The sequence below is a fragment of the Melanotaenia boesemani genome, chromosome 8, assembly GCF_017639745.1.
Source record: "Melanotaenia boesemani isolate fMelBoe1 chromosome 8, fMelBoe1.pri, whole genome shotgun sequence".
Taxonomy (NCBI): Eukaryota; Metazoa; Chordata; class Actinopteri; order Atheriniformes; family Melanotaeniidae; genus Melanotaenia; species Melanotaenia boesemani.
Window position 1 is genome coordinate 8,691,108 of NC_055689.1, and position 18,993 is coordinate 8,710,100.

Below are 18,993 nucleotides of genomic sequence, written 5' to 3' on the forward strand. Positions count from 1 at the left end.
TGATATCTGCAGTGGTTGTTACTTCAAGCAGTCAAACATTTTGGTTTATAAATAAATTCATTGATTCCTTTGTTAGTTTTTGTTTCTTTGTTAGTATTTTTTTGTTCTTAATTAGACTTTGAATGGCTTGAATTTCAATTTAAAAGAAAATTAAAACTGAAATTTAAAACCTTTGACCAGACTTTTGTTACAGTTGTATTTTCTACAGGACTTTTACAGTGTGGCATCATGTTTTTTTTTATTTTAGGGAAGTGAACGTTTCCTTTTCTAACACTGCTGACACAAAACGTTGAAATTCTTATTAGCTGATAGAAATATCTCCAATATGAGTTTTATCTGCTTTTCTCAGCTCTAACTTTTATAAACTGTTAAACTGGGAATTTTATTGGCACTTTAGCTGTTGGGAATTATGATGCCATTTTTCCTAATACTTCACTATTATATGGCATAGACTTAAACTATGAACATAAAGCATTGTGGAGAGATCATTTCCCCCCTGAATTAAGTTTAACTATTTGAAACACTAACGACAAATTTGCACTCTCTTCTTTTCACTGATATTGGATACCTGTCAATCAAACGGACACGTCCCTAATTATGTTGACTTTCAAGATTAAATAACATCCAAACGGATAAGTTAGAAAAAAATTCACCCCTTCACTGCTGTCATGAAGGTAAACATGACTTATTAATCCTAAAATGGATTTTTGTACCAGGCTTTAAACATGTTTATTTCTGCTGTGAAGTTTGCCTTTTTTACATAGGAGTCTATGGGGATTTGCTCTGCTTTGGAACCAGCCCCTAATGAATAAGGGGTGAACTGCAATTTTTTTGCACTTCCGCATAGGTTTCACATTTTACAGGCGGAGGTTGCCACTTGGTCTCAGGAGACAGGGAGGATACTGGTACCTGTCATTTGCATAGTGACAGAGTGATGGGAACTGAATTACAAAACACAAGTGAAGAAATGAGGGATATAATGTAGGAAAAAAAAATCCCTCTGATATTAATAGCATTTTTTGAAGATTTTGATCTGATTTGTTTGGTTTGTTTGTTGTTGTTCTATATTCAGATCTTTGTATAAAGTTTTGACTAAAATATTAAATAGCAACTATTAAAAAATATGAAGAATAAAAAACAAAAATGATAAAAAAAATAAATTGTGTAAACAATTAATAAAAAGATGCCTCTGATAAATAAACCACTTATAATTGCTGAATTATTCTAAAATAGAAGCTTTGAATTTTATTAAATAAAGAGTCGTTTGGAAACAGTAACAGGCGGATCTTTGAGGGGAGCCGATCCAAAAGAGTTAGATCTTTAAAGAGAGCCGGACTTCCCATCACTACCAGGAGCTCGTTGTGCGGAGTAATCTGATACGGACTACACCTCCGCCAGCCGCCGCATCACTGCCTCAGTCTTGGCGTTGTCTGGGAGAATTTGTGTGGTAGAATTTGAATTTTTGTCTTTTCTTTTGTGGTAATATATTTTTTCATTGGTAAATTACCCTCAGAGCTGTAGTTCAACCCACACCCTCTTTCTTCCTGTTTCTTTTTTGTTTTTAATATAGCATAAATTTCTTGAGTATGTCTTGGGAAAGCTACGTTGAAAACCTGATGGCCGATTCCACCTGTCAGGATAGCGCCATTGTTGGGTATACGGATGCCAAATATGTTTGGGCAGCGCATTCCGGTGGTACATTCAAAAATATTACGGTAAGAAATTAGATAATTAAGCTGAAACGTTGTTTGTCTTTGTCAGTGTTATATGTATACCAGACTTTACAGTGCTAAAACAGTTGGCCCACAGGGCATTAAATGACTATCAAGCTAATGGTCCTGAGCTAGCTTAGCGAGCTAACTAGCTTACCACTGGGTGACCTGTGCTGGCAATTCCCGACTAAGGAAACGTTCCGAGATTAGACCTCGTGTGGATCAGATAATGCTTTAGACATTGTCCCTTGCACGGCCCTTAAATTATTTGCTACAGACATTTATTTAAAAACCAAATTCAAGTTTGCACAAGTTGACTGTCATGCATTACACTAAACACCAGAAAATAGTTTCCCCTGCAATAGAACATTGAGGTTGCTGTTATTAACACAGAGAAGCATAAAGACCTTAATGTCTGCTTGTTTTGAGCATTGCATTTATTTTACCAGATGCAGTAGTGGACTTTGTCCACAAATGGAAACTATATTGTCCATTTAAGATGCATCCAAAGCTTCTGACACAGCCTGAATCCTGTATTTTCTTTTTCAGACTCAGGAAATAGATGTTCTTATTGGTAGAGACAGAGAGACCTTTTTCACCAACGGCCTCACTCTGGGCTCAAAGAAGTGTTCTGTCCTCAGAGACAGCCTCCAAGATGAAGCGGACCAGACAATGGACATCAGGACAAAGAGCCAAGGGGGAGAACCTACATACAATATTTCTGTGGGAAAAGCTCATAAAGGTAACTATATGTGCCAGTGCAACCGTTGAGTAAGCACCCAGTAATACCCTAAAACTTTAAAATCTTGTGCTTCTGGTTTTTTCCCCATAGAAATGCAACAGGGTCAGAACAGAATCAAGCATTCTTTCTAAAGATAAGTCCTAAAACATGTCTTTAACAAATTAGTCTTCTAAAGTGAGAGCAAAGATGTAATCTTATCATTTTTCCCACATGATGACTTTGATACATGTCACTATCCTAAACCAATTTTTGTTATATACATCTATTAAACAGCAGTTGCAATCATTTGCAAAAGTTTATTAGATGCATTATGATGCAGATGTGGGTGATTCTGACAATGTACAAATGCTAAAAGAATAGATTTGTTAACTGGTAAAAGCAGAAGTGTAGCACCAGGACCGTCTGTGGTGTGCACGTAACAAGATGGCAGAGCTTGAAATCCGACCGGCTCCCTCCTTTTAAAGCTAGCGCGTGGAAGCACTGCGACTTCTGTGGGTGGCTTAGTTTGCTCGGAAAGTCTGGTTTATGTGTGAGGTGTGGAGGAACTTACAAACTGATGCTGGTCAGAGAGTCCGCATTGAAACACAAATCTCAATTCACTTTAAGTGAACCAAATACAAGAAGTAGAGTACAACCAGAGGGTGTTGTCGGTTCAGCGCACAGCATTGTGGGTAAACTCAACCAAAACAAACTTGCAAGGCAGCTCTTCCGACTCTGGCCAGGAGTAATGTCTCGTGGTTGGACGTAGAAGAGTTCAGTAAAAGTTCTGCCCCCAAGCCCGCTAGGATGCAGCTCCATGTTTTGCTTCTGTGTGGTGGAAACAGAAGTTGTCCTGCATTAACTAAAACAATGAGCCAGTTTTCTTCTTGTTTGTCACAACAAATTTGAGAAACCATGTTACATGTTTTTACTCAGAAAGTAGTCGTAGTCACACAGGGGGGGGGGGATCAATAATCGTTTGATATTTGTGTAGTTTCCATCTGACTCGTGATTGGTTCATGACGTGCCTGAAGATTCCCACCCTTAATATAAAAGTGGCATAACGTTCCAATGCTTTTGTGCTCTAACGCTCTGAGTGCATCGATGGCAAATTAAATGTACTCTTAGAGACCTGGATATCGGCTCCATGTAGATGTTAACGGGGGCGGCAGTACAGCACACGTAGTGAACATTGTGATGGTGGAAGTGAACGAGAGGAGTGCTAAAAATGTGAATGCAGAAAAACCTATGGCTAAGAAGTAAGCATGTCAGCTATTAGAGGATGACAAACGACATGCAACCACAAGGAGCTTAGATGAATCCAGAAGCCGTTTTGTGTTCTGCTCCATCTTCCCGGCATTTCTGCAGTGGCGAGTGCTAATTACCTCGTATCTGCAGACGACATGAAAAACAGAAAAAATAAATCTTAATGAGAAGCAGTGCAGTGGAAAAATCAAAATCTACTTTCCTTTGACTTTCCAAAACTTGTTTTTCTCTTGCTGTAACTCCTTTGCACCTTGTTCTTTAAAATTAGAAATAATTAAGTGTTAAACATATTTTTTGTATCTTGATGTTCCTTGAGATAAGTCTTTGCATCAGGGTATGAAAGAAACTACGCATATTAGTGTGTGATTTATAGTCTCAACTTGGTTGAGTGTCATGAGTCTTATGAATCCAAGGTGCACTTTTCATGCTTTTAACTTTTCTTGTTCTTTTTCTTCTTTCTTTCTGTCTCTTCTTTCAGTTTTGGTTCTTGTAATGGGCAAAGAAGGGGTCCATGGAGGCGGACTGAATAAGAAGGCTTACTCGATGGCAAAATACTTGAGGGATTCTGGCTTTTAATAGTTTCATGTCCTCTTAGATAAAAATGGAGGGACACAAATGAGAGAAAAATAAATGCTGTTAAGATTTCTCCTCTAAGCAGTAAAATGTCTGGAAAATCTAATAACGGCTAAGTGGGGTAAGATACTGTCACCTTTGTTCTCCTCTCCCCTCCATCCTGAAGGGGGCAGGCTCTATAGTTTTATTAATTTCTCTTGTTTTCTTCATTGTGTGCTCCAGTGTTGGTTATACTCATGGTAAAGAAAGACACCAATGGTGGAATATTTAACAAGAGTGTGTGTAATGATTGAGACCATGAGGTAGAATGGATGCTGAGCAACCTCACCACACATTCACTCCACTAACCACAGTGTGACACTGCTTCCAGGATTAGGTGGTTAACAGTGTTACTTCCTACCCAGTCTACTTTATACACAGCCTCTTGATGGCTGTACTCCCTTCACCAGTTTTTAATAAACTCTTTCCACTTGAACATGGTGTAAAAACACATTTGGACTCGCCCGGCCAAAGGACGTACACATGCAGTGGTGCCTTTTTGAGCAGCACTTAACAGATAGTTTTATTTATTTTTGTTTATTTCCCGTTAAATCTGCATGCGAGCATTTAAAAGTTGCATGCGCACTCATCCCAGCCCTCTTTCCGTCTGTCCTGGCCCTTTTTATTCCAGCCAGAAGCATCTTCTCATCTGAGCCCATCAAACTTCCAGTCACGACTTCTTTCACATGATTTCTCACTGTCGTACCTTAAACGTGGTCTTAAAAGTTATTAATGTGGTGTTGGGCTGTTGTGAGTGTAACGTAAAGTCTTACATCTTCACATCTTGACATTTCAGACCACCGAGACGTACCAGTCGTCTGCTGTCTGTAGATTTAGCTGTAAATCACCACACACACCCTCCCGTTTGGACCAATTATTTTCTTTTTTTCTTAGTTTTCAGGTTTTTTTGTTTGTTCTGATGGATGATTGTAAGCATCACCTTCCGACTGCAAGTTTCTGAGACTACTTCACATGATTGTAGAACAGCTTGTTTAGACATTTCATCACTAACTTGTTGCTGATGTTCATTAACCAAATGAAATCATTTCATGTTGCTGTGGTATGAATGCATTCTGACTGTAGACCGAGGCGTCTGGGCTCCAACACCTTGGAATTATTTGCCTTGTGCTTTAGTCATCAAGTGTATTCAGAAATTGTCATAGTATGGTACTTGGTACATGTAGGAATGAGGGGAGGGGGGGTGTACGCTAAACGTATTAATAATGGGGTTGGTTGAAATAAGAATGTTTGTAAATCAAATTGTAAAATTTACTGAAACATAAAAGTTCTGTGCCATAAAATCAGTGTGATCTGTTACTGGTATGATTTGGATTTCTCTGCTTCTTCTAAGACATAACTTCTAATGGCACTTTCCTGGAGTCGATCAACTTGAGACCCGTGGAATATGTATTAAATTAAACAAGGAAAAATTTTTTTTTAGTTGGAAACTTCTGCCACAAAAATCTGTTTCAAATGCCATGAACTGATGATGCATCGTGCTTACAGACAGAATGAATAAAGGCTATTCCAACCAAAAAATACCTGTCTGTACCATTTATTTCTTAGTTTAAGATGTTTTGGTTTAAATTGAGGTCAGGGCGAAGATGTTAAAAATCCTGCAGCTCATCTGAAACGATCCACGTGCCTGTGGTTGTGTCTCGGTCCCAAATCTGGTCTTTCAAAGTGTTTCGCAGCAAGAAGCTAAAGGAAACAAACCCACGTCAGACTGTTTGTTGTGGACATAAGCAAAGAAGAAAAATTTATTCAAGATGGCTTTGTTTCTTGTGATTTAACCAGCCTAAGTCGGACATTGTGGCACTCTGCATGCACGTAATAAACATGCACGTAATTGTCAAGTTTGGGTCAGAATAACGTTTATTTTCAATGTCTGATGACAGCTGACGTCTCCTTTAGAAGAGTTAAGTATTTAGTGTTTTTTTTTATTTTTTTTTTTTTTTTACCTATCAATATTGATAAGTGGTGTATTTTTAAATGCATCACGAGTGGCATGAATAAAGAGATGGGAGCAAAGTACAGGAAGTTCACTGCTAAACAAAAAATGTGCATAAATTGGTTTTAAAAAAAAAAAGAAATAAAGGAAATCAGTTTATTTCTTTGTTGAAAAATTGCATTTGTGGAATGAGCTGTAGAGTATAAAACTCCTGAAGCCTCCTGGAGTAGTGAGGCTTTTATTTAACACTACTCAGTAGCTACATCTGCTGGTCAAGTTATGAACCTTTTAGCCCCCAGAACTACAGAGATCTGTCTCTCATCATTGCTATGAGCCAAAGACTAATAAATAAACTAACATATCTTGAACACACTGCCTGCTGCTCTTTCTCAGATGCATCTCACTTCCCCCGTCCATCATCTCAGAGAGCTACAGGTGTGGAAACAACCTGATGTCTTCAACTATTTCCTATATGATCAGGGTGCTGAGCAAAACCAGGATTTCTTTTGAACCACAGCAGCAAGGGTGAAGCCAAAGGGGTGGCCTGGGGCTAGGGGCAAATTTTTTAATGCTGCCCTTGATCTGGGTAAATACCATGGCCTGGTTGTCGGAAGGTTTAATAAATATTCCGAATTGGATCAAGTCTTGAAAACTGGTTGTTCAAAAGAAAGAATTGGATTCTGTAATCCGATTAGATAATGTACTCCAATCTTGGATTTTATCTGGATCAAGTCATCAGTTTGTGTTCAAAACCTTTAGGTAGGATTGGGTTACATTTGATAAAAAAGCTGGATTATTCTGATCCCAGGAGAAGGGTGGCTTCAGTGTGGATTCCACAAGGAAAACTTAACAAAACTTAAATCTGATCAAATAATATATTGTATCATGTAGTGTTTATATACACATTCAGTTTTAATTTGCAATTGGTTTGTTCAGCCATTACAGACTTATTAGATAGAGGAAGAAGGCTGATCCTCTCTAGGAGAGCCAGTTGTCAGGGCAACAAGACCTCAGAAAGAAGCCTCAAGGAGCTCTTGCCAACCAAACATGATGATGGTGCCTACAAGTTACTTCTTACATGACAAACTGAAAGAGCAGAAGTGCAGATTCGTCTAGCAAAGGAAAAAATTTCTCTTGCTGAACAACAAAGATCCATCTGCTAAAAGCAGAGCTGCTGTTGTTATGAATGAAGAATTAAATGTACGTCATCTACTGGACAGTTTATCATTTGTTGTATTTATAAGACATACGAATTATAAATACATTTGTGAAAAATAGCTTAATTTGTAATGGGTCAGATGACTGATCTAAATATATATATGAATTTATATACTTTTAAGTGCTTGTTGTCTCTCTTTTTAAATAAAATCTTACAGTAACCCCATGTTAGCTCACCTGTTATTCTTCATATATCTCATATTGTAATATTTATTGCCATTTGGAGCATTTTTTATCCTGATTTGGTCATCCTGGAAAGTCTGTATCTGGATCAAAGTAATCCAATCCAATGTTGCTTTGAACAATCAGGATAAAAGTAAGATGGATTAAGTGATCCTCCATTGTGAAAAATGGGATTCTCAAACCTGGATAGCTTTTATCTGGATTAAATCTTATGAATATCTGGCCCAGATGTCCAAGTGTCAGTAAAGGTTAAATGCTAATGCTAGTTTCTTACTATTTGCACAGCAGTTTTCAGCTTATTGTTAAAATCTTTTACAACCAATAAACGATTTTTAAAACATTGGAATAAAACTGTAAAGGGTAACAGCATAAAAGTAAAGCTTGTCTTTCAGTCATGACTAAGTTAATAATTTTATTAACTTAAAGAAATAATCAGTTTAAGAAAGTTGACCATTAGATGAAGAAGAGCTGGTTAAACCTCCCTCTCATGTAGCCACACTGGCTCTCAGCCTGGCCTTAACAGCACAATTGTCAGCACCTGCTGTAGTCAGGTGTGATTAGCCATAATTAGGACCGGAGTTAGGCCTCTCAGGTTTAAACCTACCCACTAGGAATAGTTTTCAGCTTTAGTGGTACACTGCTGAGGCTAGTTGCCTGTGTGCAGTGCTTTTTCTTTGCTCTAATGGCGTGTAGAGTGAGCAGGGGCAGAATAATATCACTTTGTTTAGGACTTTTAGTGTTTATGACATCACACTATCATTGTACACCTCTGACCAGGCTAAAGGCACTGGATGAATTAAAAGGGAACTCATTGCATATCCCAAGTCAAGCTGAGAGTCAAAGTCAGCAGCACCATGGAAGACTCTTGATTGGCCAAATCTCGGAGCAGGATGCTAAGCTCAATGCAACCAATTCTACAAATGGCATGCTGGATGATGATTCGGATTACCAAGCTGACATGGGTAAGTACAGCTGAGCTTGCACAATACACAGCTGGTGCTGTAGTGTTTGTACTCTGAAAACATCATTGTTCAGGATGTTTTATTGTTTTTTCTTACATACTGACATAAATTAGTGTAAAACCTTATTTTTCAAAAAGGCTGGTGGCAGAACAAAGAACTTGGTGGACAAGATGATGGGTCAAAGCCGGACATTGCAGCCGTACAACGTGTCCTTAAACTGGACCCAAAGGTTGAATGTACAGGGAACTCAATGAAGCTTCTTGTTCAAGATGCTGCTTCTACCCCTGCATCACTCCTCTTTGTGGACAGGGGTAACTACAATCTCTTCTGCACAATAATATAAATAATAATAATAAAAAAAAATATATATATATATAAAATAAATTTTGTATATAATTTATATTTTATTTATCCTCTTGACTTTAATTCCTTAGGTCACTTGTCTCCCCTGTCTCTATCCAAGTTGCCATCAAGTTGTGGTTACTCCATCAGGTCAACTCGAACAGAATTGATCTTAATTGCACCTTATGATGGCTGCTTTGTCATTCATGAGGTGGGTCACCTTGTTCTGAACACACTGCACATCTTACTCGCGTGTAAAGGACCATTTTCATTAAATTTGACCTTTTCTCCTTTGCTGTATAGGAGGACAGCTACGTTCTCCCGTTGCGTTGGTGGGGGTTACCAGTAAGGATGTCATGTCCGTTGATGAGGCACACGTCCTCGAGCCCGCCGATGGTCACCTGCCATGCTGATGGCATGGTTGTGAAAACAGACTGGACCAACTCTGCTTCTAGAATTAAAGTAAAAGGTAAGTTTTGCCTGTCACCTGTACTTCATTGCAGCTGTGCTGCCAGACTTCTGACAACTCTTACAATTTTGACTACATGCCTTAACTTTTTATTTATTTTTAAGGTGCACTTTATTGTTAATACGCAGTGTGTGTAGTATTATGTATGATTGTGGCATAAAACATTTGTATTTAAAAGTAAGATCATCTTCAGAAGTTTTAGCATAAACAAATTAACCGGTTTTTAAAATTTGGACCAAAGGTACAAAAGTGTGCATAAATGTGATGTTAAAACTGTTGTCAGCTTGTCCTTGACTTCCTAGGTTAGTGACCCTCAATGATCTAATGGCAGAATTGACCATAATCTTTTTAGATGGTGTGAAATTGAGTTTTTGTGTCAAAAATTAAGTATTTGTAGGTTGTCTCTTTAAAGATGGAGATCTTTATTTTAAACATTTTGGGGACTCCGTGATGTGAGGGCCCCAAGCGGCTGCTTAGTTTGCTTTTGCCATGGGCGAGCTCTGGGGGAGACCTGTAAAATGTCAGTTACGTTTGTTTTGGTTTTTTTGTTAATTTTTAAAAATTTTTTTTAATTCTTTTTATCCTTCACATTTAAGATTGGTGGCCCTGTGATAACACTGACCTGTCCAGGGTGTACCCTGCCTCTTGCTTGCTAACTGTTGGAATAGGATCCACTTTTGCCGTGACCCGTCATTTTTCATCCTTAACTGATGACCAAAACTCTCATGCATTGCTGTTTTAAGATGGACAATATGACTTATTTACAGTGAATGGAAACTGGGAGCTGCTATTAAAGGCCTCTCAAAGATGCATGTTTGGTATTGTGGAACATCCCGAAGGAGTGGTCCTGTCTGTGCACTATTCTCCCTGCCTGGAGAAGCAAGTAAGTTCCAAATTCTATCCTTTACACCTTCAATGCTTTGTTTTGCTCTTAATGGGGGGAAAAAAATCTAATCTTTTGGTGTTCATCTGCAGAATGGATTGTACACCCTTGAACTGTTTGCAGAAGGCGAGACAAAAATTTCATGTCCAGCGTTATTACCAGTTCATCCTCAGTCAGCACAAGTCCCAGCAAAGGGTCCTCAAATCCCTCAGAACCCACAGATTCCCAACAAGCCAGGTCAGGGACCAACAGAAATTCATCAACCTTATTCTCCATTCCCAAGTTTTGTTTACCCTAATCTTGCGAGACCGAACAGTCCGCCTGCCTATCAGCAAATGAGTCAGACACCTCCGCCGCAAATCAGTCAAAGTGCAGTCAAACCGCAACTCCCTGCACAGTCACCAGTGACTAAATCACCAGGTAAATATAAAGAGCATTTGCTTCTAAATCCATTTAACCTCCCACCTTTTTTTTTTTTTTTTTTTTCTTTTCTTAAAAACCTGTTTTTTCACCTGCAGGTCAGTCTAAGGTTCAAGACCAGACACAACTTCATCAGTTTTGTGCACAGACATTTCAAGATCCCAATCTTCAGCAACAATGTCTTCAAACATTACAGCAGAAACCTGGTGACTTGTACCCGCCATTCTACCTCTTCTACCTCCAACAGCAGCCAGCCTCAAAACCCACTGGTGTTTCCAAGCCACAACAGCCTGGAGCCACTCAGGGCCACATGTACCAGCCCTTCTACCCATTATACACCCAGCCGAAGCCAGTTCCAAAACCTGCTGATGTTCCTCAGTCAAAACCCGGAACCCCTCCTAGTTACATGTACCAGCCCTTCTACCCATTATACACCCAGCCGAAGCCAGTTCCAAAACCTGCTGATGTTCCTCAGTCAAAACCTGGAACCCCTCCTAGTTACATGTACCCACCCTTCTACCCATTATACACCCAGCCAAAGCCAGTTCCAAAACCTGCTGATGTTCCTCAGTCAAAACCTGGAACCCCTCCTAGTTACATATACCCACCCTTCTACCCATTATACACCCAGCCAAAGCCAGTTCCAAAACCTGCTGGTACTTCTAGGCCATTACAACCTGAAACTCCTCCTGACAAAGTACAGCAAGACCCTGGAGTCCAAATGCCATCAAAGCCCCCTCAGCCACAGCAGCCTGAAACATCTCGTGACCAAATGTACAAACCATTCTACCCTTACATATACTACACTAGGCCAAAACCAGCTGTAAAACCTACAGGTGTTTCTCAGTCATCACAGCCTGTGACCACTTGGAGCCAGGTACAACAGCCACCCCAACCAAAGCCTGGAGATTATCTTGGTTCGAAACCTGCTGTTCCTTATCCTGAAGCCCCTCCGGACCAGTGGGACCAACAAATGTGCTTTTCTGCTCAGTTGATGGCTCAAAGTCAGCTAGCAAACAAACCCTCTGCAGATCAAAAGCCATCCACTGAAAATATGCAAAGACCATTTTATGGGCCTTGTCAACCATCCAGGACACCAGGTACTGGAACAAATTATGCTACTTCCATGGAAAGCTCAAGGCAAAACTCACAGATGTCCATTCTTAAACCTCCTCATGGCCAGATGGGCTATCCCTCTAACCAGGTATACCACATGCAACAGCCCAGTTATTTAACCATGCCCTCTGCTACCTCTATGCAACAGGGTACTGCTGTAGGGGTTAACCCCAAACAAGACTCTCAAGCTGGTAATGTTGGCATTTCCCCATATGCACAACCTTTTTATTGCCCTCAACTCTGCCCATCTGGACTTGGTAACTGCTGTATACAAATTGCTCTCCACCAGCATCTCCATATTTTTCCTGCTGGATTTGAGGGTAAAGATTCAGCTCCATTTTATCCGGGTCTTCCCCTTTCTGCAGTGGCATATGCCGAGCTTGGCAATGGTTTGGAAATGTCCCCCTTCCCTCAGCTTGCAGACATAACGATGCAAGCAACAGGGACTGGCATCTCTGCACAAACTTCACCCCAGCTCCTCACAGTTGCAGATAAAAAGCAACCACATGGCAAGCCAGCAGATGGCAACCCTGCTGTACTACCTGGAAGTAGTCCCAGCAGTACTGCAAAACCCCAAGTACTAGTTTACCCTTACTTTCCAACAGATTCGCTATATCCCCATTGGCCATATTTGCCTCAGAACATGGATCTGCAACAAGGCCAATCTTCAGCTCCCAGTGACCCCACTAAACAAAGGGTTTCAAGTGATGTGCCATTGATTTATTACGGGCCATATAGCAATCAGTATCCCAAACAAAGCAACCAGTTGGGCGGGAATAACCCCTTTGGGGCTAATTTCATGTCTGTTGAGCAATTTTCTCCACGTTCAGCAGAGCAGCGAAACAAACCTGCAGGAAATGAGAAGCAGTCCTTAAATAAAGAATTCAGTGGCTATAAGCAAGATATTGATCAACTGTTCTTTCCTTTCTACATGCACCAAGATGCTCCAGCGCTCACTCAAAATGTCTCGCTAACACCCAACAACTCGCAAGCTCAGCCATTTGAGAGAGACTCGAAGAACTCCACCAAACCTGAACAAAGTCTGGGCGCTCATTCTGCACCACAGAGTTATGTACTGCTACAGCACGGTCCTCCAGGGAGGGAGCAAAAGCGGTTCAGTGATTCCCCAGTGCCTTTCAGAGACCTGGTTCATGGCACAAACCCTGAAGCCCTAAACCTTGGACAGCATCACATTAATCCTCTGAATTTTGAGTTTTTGCAGGAAAAAGGCCAGCAGCAGCTCAAAAGGCTGGGGGAGGGAACATTCAATTCCTTCCCTGGTGACATCCACTACATGCAGAGGCTTGATGAATCTGGTTTTCCATCATTTTCCTCTACCTTAGACAAACTTCATCAAATGCATTTACCACCTGAACAATCTCCCAGTGCCAAGCAATTAAAGCCTGAAACCCTAGAGTCTTTTGAAGACCCCTGGAAATCCTTGACGCCTACAAGCTCCAGCCAAAAGCTTGCACCCCATGTTCCTGGAAAGGTGTTTCCACAGTGGAGCTCTATGGCTGACCAGCCAGCAAATGGTAAGTTAATGTTTAATGCTAAACTTTCTAAGCCAGACTCTTGGACTAATGATTGCAATGGGTCTCTTGCAGGAAAGAACCAACCCCTCCCGACAGAACATGGAGATCAGAAGGAATGAGTTGCCTTTATTGTGATTAAACAATTTACAGACTAGCTATCTTTTGGGGTTTTTTTTCTTTTATGAATACAATTTTAATAAAATCTGCTTACGATTTGAAATCTCTTGGGATGTTAATGTTTAGATGAATGTCTTGTATGGGTAGTTGAGGACATGTCAGTTTACTCTAGTATTTGATGGTGGTGCATGACTGGCTTTTTGAATGGATTTCTTTGATTGCTTAACCATGAACTGTTACTTCCTGAACATTGACCTTGTTTGTGTAAATGCAAACTTGAATTTGAACCATTCTGCAGTGCCATTGATGCATGGAACTGGGGTATTAAAGTCAGTGGGTTCATGAGCTTGTCATTTGTATGAGTCAACACAATTGACAAACAGCACTGTGGATAAGTCTTGTCCTTATAAAACCCTAAAGGTTTTGTAGGGTCATAAATTATAATGTAACACCCCCACCAACCCCCAAAAAATGCAAAGGAAAATTTATGATCTGGTTTGACATTTTATTCAGAAGCATTAGATACAAGTCTTTAATTTCAGATTTTGCATCATCTTGATCTAAGTTTACTGGCTTTACATCTGCCTACCACAGCATATACTCATGAATCAGTTACTATAGTTGAGTCTTTGGGACCTGAACACTTAGAAGAACCTGACTCTTCCTGGACACACTGGCACAAGAGAAACTGGGCCCATTTGAGTTGCAGGGGCATCAACTATGGTGGCAGGTACATCTCTCTTCACCACAGAGATGGGGATCTCAGCGCTTGCTGAGGCATCTGAAGCTGAGGAAATATCTGCAGCAGTTTGTGCAGGATCAGCCAGTGTGGCAGCAGTTTGTGCAGGATCAGCCAGTGCGGCAGCAGTAGTCGCAGCAGCAATAGTCGCAGCAGCAGTCACAGCAGGGGCGACGGGTACCACCTCAGCTGACTCTGCTGATTCTGCAGACAAAAGGCCGCTCAGCTGAGGGTCATGGAGAGCCGTCAATTTGTGGTGTCTCAGACCGTGTTTGGGCGACAAACTGCCGAGGTGAACATGAAGTAGAGGTGGCAAAGCCGGCTCTGGAACTGCGGTGCTGTTTGCATCTAAAACTGGCATCTGCAACGCAGCATCAAGAAAAACATTTAATCCTCCATTAGGAGATATTTAGATATGAAATGAGAGGTTGTAGAGTTCTTTACCAGAGTGGAAAACATCTTGCAGTCTACTGTGGGGTCAATGCTCAAACCTTCAGCAGAACAAATTCCACGTGTCTGTTGGAGAAAAGCATTCCTCTGTTACTACATTTTAAGAGCTTTGTGGTCCTCATTTATCAGGTTTGCAACATGTTTTAAGGTGAATATCTGCTTACAGCCATGGAGTCATTTAGGGTGACGCAGGTATCGTTGATGCAGTTAGCCTCAATGACAACATATTCTGCAGCGTACTTTGGCCCACCAGCCACAATCTGAGTTAAGATAATTAAAACAAATGAATGGAAAAACATGTGTGGGCAAGATATCTTTTAAAAGTGTACATGAATATGCTCCAACCCACCTGTGAAGATATTCGTCCAACCTCCAGAATGGTGAATGTTACATTTTCAGACCTGTTGTTGAGCTTGGTCAGGGAGGCCTGGACAAAGTCCAGCGCCAATGTGTGATTCAAGGGGAGCAGAGTGGGACAGCCCAGACAGATGTCCTCTGTTGATTCTATCATCCAAGAAAGGACACATGCAGGCCTTTGTATGCAAATGAACACGTGTGTTATGTCTTTTACATACTGTGTGAAATCATGTGATTAACTTTTACCCTCTGTTTTACACTTGAATGCTGTGACAGTCAGAGCACCGGCAACCCTCTTTAGAACCACGTCGCATTCTCCTTCTATCGCCTGAACGAGGACAAAGAGTAAGTTTGAACCGCAGTTAATGCTGAAATTGATGTAAAGAAGGAGTGCGGTCTCACCGTCAGATGTTTAGGCCTGACTGTGCAGTTGGCAACAGGAGTGGGGTCCAACACGTGGCAGTCTGTCTCCAGCAAGTCAACTTCCACGACAAATGTGTCGTCTCCGTTGAGCTAAACGGGTAAAAATATATACAATTTTTTTAAAGTAACAAAACATGTATCTACATGCATTTTTATTTATTTTTTTTTTATGAAAAAAGAGCAATAAAGCTCCCTCCAACTGTAATTAAACATCTACATCTGCTGACTCACCGTTTTAAGGACTTTGATGTCTTCAATCCTGTTCAGTGCATACTTGTAGAAATGAGTGTGCTGGGCATTAAGGTAATCCTGAGCCACCATGGCAGCCTCTTCTGCCTCAGGGGAGTCGCAGGGAGGTCGCAGCACATTGACCTGAGCCCAGATCCCAACCAATAATCCCAGAAGCGCAGTAACGCCGAGGAGATTCATTTCAGCGTGAGATGAAACACGTTTCCAGAGCAGTTGAGCAGATAACGGTATGAAGAGGAAGCAGAGCCGGTGCAGCCTGCGGTGTATTTATCCTGTACTTTAAACATGAAAACAGAGCCAAGTTAAACACCACAACCACCCCTCCTGACTTACGCATCACATGTGGGCTGCACTCTGGAATAGGAGTACGGCCAAAACAAATGGAAACAAAGTCTGGCACTCAGCTAAAATCAGTGGCCGTCAGTGTTTTTTTGTTTTAAACTTATTTCTAAAGTTGTTTTAACTGAACAAATCCTTACTATTTAAGGTATTAGAAATAGGTGCACATGATACGCACAAAGAGGGGTTCAGCTGAAGCCAGCATTTGGTAATTTTTTTTTTGTTTTTTTTTTTGCTTGAAACCACAACTATCCTAGGCATATCTTTTTAACTGAGGCTTTCAGGGAATTTTCCAAGACATGAAAATCTACAATTACTTTTTTCCATTTCTGCACGACCAGAAAACATGAACATAGTCTGCAGAGACCACCCTACACCTCCGCCAGCATGAGACCTGTGATTTTGATTTGAGTTAAAGCAATTAAAAACAAATCAATTTCAGTAAAGGATTTATCCCATTTTAATTTTTACCCCATTACTGTTTCGAGTTAATTGAACTAACATTACTGTTTTGTTAACTGTTATCAAAATCCTTTAAGAGTTAATGTTTAAATAATTTATTATTATTATTGTTCCAACAGAAAAAAATGCAAAGAAATATTTTTCCCTTGCTTTTTAATTTTCTTTTCTTTTTTTGTGTAAACATTTAAGTTTTTTTCTGAAATTACGGTGGACGTTACGTTTTACATGAGATGCCTGCACAGTGCTGGTTAAAGCCCTGGGTGAACCTTATCTTCCAAATAAAAAACAATAACTAGTACAAAATTACTACTTCTAATAAACTAATGCATCCAGTAATTAGGTATAAGAACTAGAAAACTTATTTCCATGAATATGTATAAAACCTGCTGATTTCAGCTGCAGCATTAAAGCATTATCATATAAACTGCACTGTAATTAACATTAAATGATTAACAGTTAAGTGATTAATGAAAAAACATATATAAAGCAGAAGGCAACAAGTAAGCTAGAAGTCAACCATAACAGCTTATTTAGCTCCTTTATGTTCATATACGGCTTCATAAGAGTGGGGAAAGCGCGATTTATATTAAAAGAAGACTACCTTAGTCCCGATTTCACTTCTTCTTCTTCTGTTGGATATTTTCTGCACAGCTTTACGTCTTCATTTGAACACCTTGACGGAACGCGTCAGACGGCGGCGCCTCTCATTGGTTGACGACCTTCGCGGCCGCCTTATATCACCTATAGCGGCGCCGCAACGTCTGCAAACGTTATCAGCGTATAAAAGATTTTAATTGAGCTAGTGTGAATGTTTATGTAATGTGATCCAATTTAAAGGAGAGTTTCACGTTCAAACGGTCGTTTTGTATAACCAGCTGTCTCCCTCGCAGAGGTCAGACTAAGCGAGCTACAAAGCTGAGGCCTGGCTTCCAGCAGGGGTTTACAGAGTTGCTCAATGACTCCTCAGAAGAGAGGTTGTTTGTCAATGGGGAGAATTTGGGGGTGGTCATTTCTGAGGGACAGAGACAGTCACTGCTGCTAACGTGTTTGTTTTGTATTAAACCATCTGCACAATCCATGAGTGTCACTCCAGGTCAGGACCAAGCTGCAAACAGACAGATTATCTTCTCAGGAAATTTCCTGTATCTCAAGTAAACATGCTTCAAAGCTCACAGAACAACATTTTCTAAAAACTGGAAAAATAATTTTCCATTTCCAGCTAATTAATATGATATATAAATAATTCTGCCTTATGTCTCTGCAAAAGAGTGTAAAATCATATTACCTGCAAATTTAACAGAATAAGCAGATTTAGTAATGCATAAAAAATACTTAATTCTACAAGAACAATAAAAATCAGTTTAGTTTGGAATATCTAAAAATGAAATTACACCATGTCATCACTTGTTTAATAATGTTTAAGCCAAAATACAGCAGCAGTGTGTGAAAAACAGAGTCCACCCCATGATTCAGCAGAGCTGTTAGCACCCATATCTTGATACAATTATTTTCTGTTTGATCGCTATCAGTCTCTTACATTGTTTGGAAATAACTTTGGTCTACTCTTCTTTAAACGTTGCTTAAGTTCATTGATGTTTGAAGGGATTTGTTTGTCCTTAGCTCTCTTAACGTTCTGCCTCAGTCAATCAGACTGAGGTCTGAACTTTGACTGGACTATTGCAACACCTTGATTCTTTTCTTTTCCAGTCATTCTGTTGTGGATTTGCTTCTGTGTTTGGGACCATTGTCATGTTGTATAACCCAGTTTCAGACAAGCTTTAGTTGTCAGATAGATGGCCTTCGATATGACTCTGGAATCTGTTGGTATACACTTAGTATGGGGTGTCTGTGTATGTATGCTGCGCTGTTTTCTATAAATGTATGCATTATGACCAAACATCGCTATGTGCTGTCATTAAATTTAACATATTAACTGAGGCCTGTAGCATGAGATGTAGCCTGTGGGCCTTTTTTTTTTTTTTTTTTTACAGTTTCTCTGAACATGACATGGTTTGATCTTGGGTTGGACATGGTGACGAGTCCATTCCTGAAAAGATTGGCAGCTGTCTTGAATGTTTTCCACAAGTGAATTCTCTCTGTAGCATGATGGACTCCAAATAACTTGGAAATGACTTTATAACCATTCTCATATTAATGGGCAATGACAGTTGTTTCTCCAAGATCATTGCTGATGTCTTTCCTCCTTGTGTTATCACACACCTGAAACTCCTGTTTTTATATGAACTCACAATGATGATGATGAGTTACTCAGGCACATCTGATTAAAAGGACTTATTTCTCCTCCTAATTCCTCTGAAAATTGTGTGATTGTACTTTGTTTTCACTTACTGGTTTTGTATTTTGGCCTAATTTTTGTCAAATACATGAAAAAATGTGATATGCTGTGTGATGCTTTTTCCTCTGATGCTGTATTTACTTCATTTAAAGACCTGGTAAGGACCAAATA

General features: G+C 40.0%; 3 protein-coding genes across 5 annotated transcripts; 2 read left to right on the plus strand and 1 right to left on the minus strand.

Annotated features, from left to right (window-relative positions):
- Positions 1-1,339: 1,339 nt before the first annotated feature.
- On the plus strand, positions 1,340-7,287 carry LOC121644368 (profilin-2-like). Of its 2 annotated transcripts, XM_041992274.1 has the most exons (4): positions 1,340-1,447; positions 1,571-1,715; positions 2,262-2,454; positions 4,178-5,850. In XM_041992274.1, the coding sequence occupies exons 2-4, from the start codon at positions 1,587-1,589 to the stop codon at positions 4,273-4,275; spliced, it is 420 nt and encodes a 139-aa protein (XP_041848208.1). In that variant the 5' UTR covers positions 1,340-1,447; positions 1,571-1,586; the 3' UTR covers positions 4,276-5,850. The 2 variants fall into 2 exon arrangements, with proteins under 2 accessions (XP_041848208.1, XP_041848210.1); XM_041992276.1 differs by lacking the exon at positions 4,178-5,850 and adding an exon at positions 6,656-7,287 and having other exon boundaries at positions 1,379-1,715.
- Positions 7,288-8,243: 956 nt separating this feature from the next.
- On the plus strand, positions 8,244-13,544 carry LOC121644337. 2 transcript variants are annotated; one of them, XM_041992227.1, is made up of 9 exons: positions 8,244-8,625; positions 8,763-8,936; positions 9,060-9,178; positions 9,271-9,436; positions 10,204-10,319; positions 10,412-10,739; positions 10,838-11,958; positions 12,043-13,390; positions 13,463-13,544. In XM_041992227.1, the coding sequence occupies exons 1-9, from the start codon at positions 8,346-8,348 to the stop codon at positions 13,507-13,509; spliced, it is 3,699 nt and encodes a 1,232-aa protein (XP_041848161.1). In that variant the 5' UTR covers positions 8,244-8,345; the 3' UTR covers positions 13,510-13,544. The 2 variants fall into 2 exon arrangements, with proteins under 2 accessions (XP_041848161.1, XP_041848162.1); XM_041992228.1 differs by having other exon boundaries at positions 10,838-11,955; positions 12,040-13,390.
- A 454-nt stretch (positions 13,545-13,998) lies between these two features.
- Positions 13,999-15,975, minus strand: LOC121644358 (alpha-2-HS-glycoprotein-like). The gene is made up of 7 exons (XM_041992261.1): positions 15,708-15,975; positions 15,456-15,566; positions 15,300-15,381; positions 15,046-15,200; positions 14,861-14,956; positions 14,691-14,762; positions 13,999-14,607 (listed from the first exon to the last, which is right to left on the minus strand). Exons 1-7 carry the CDS (start codon positions 15,903-15,905, stop codon positions 14,152-14,154), a joined length of 1,170 nt encoding a protein of 389 aa, XP_041848195.1. The 5' UTR covers positions 15,906-15,975; the 3' UTR covers positions 13,999-14,151.
- Positions 15,976-18,993: the final 3,018 nt, after the last annotated feature.

Coding starts and splice junctions, on each gene's coding strand:
- LOC121644368 (XM_041992274.1), top strand. CDS start 1,587: ATGTCTTGGGAAAGCTACGTTGAAAACCTGATGGCCGATTCCACCTGT. Junction 1,716..2,261: donor GTACATTCAAAAATATTACG/GTAAGAAATTAG, acceptor TTTCTTTTTCAG/ACTCAGGAAATAGATGTTCT. Junction 2,455..4,177: donor TGTGGGAAAAGCTCATAAAG/GTAACTATATGT, acceptor CTCTTCTTTCAG/TTTTGGTTCTTGTAATGGGC.
- LOC121644337 (XM_041992227.1), top strand. CDS start 8,346: ATGGCGTGTAGAGTGAGCAGGGGCAGAATAATATCACTTTGTTTAGGA. Junction 8,626..8,762: donor GGATTACCAAGCTGACATGG/GTAAGTACAGCT, acceptor TTTTTCAAAAAG/GCTGGTGGCAGAACAAAGAA. Junction 9,437..10,203: donor TTCTAGAATTAAAGTAAAAG/GTAAGTTTTGCC, acceptor ACTTATTTACAG/TGAATGGAAACTGGGAGCTG.
- LOC121644358 (XM_041992261.1), bottom strand. CDS start 15,905: ATGAATCTCCTCGGCGTTACTGCGCTTCTGGGATTATTGGTTGGGATC. Junction 14,763..14,860: donor CCCTAAATGACTCCATGGCT/GTAAGCAGATAT, acceptor TTTCTCCAACAG/ACACGTGGAATTTGTTCTGC. Junction 14,608..14,690: donor GCAAGATGTTTTCCACTCTG/GTAAAGAACTCT, acceptor GCTGCGTTGCAG/ATGCCAGTTTTAGATGCAAA.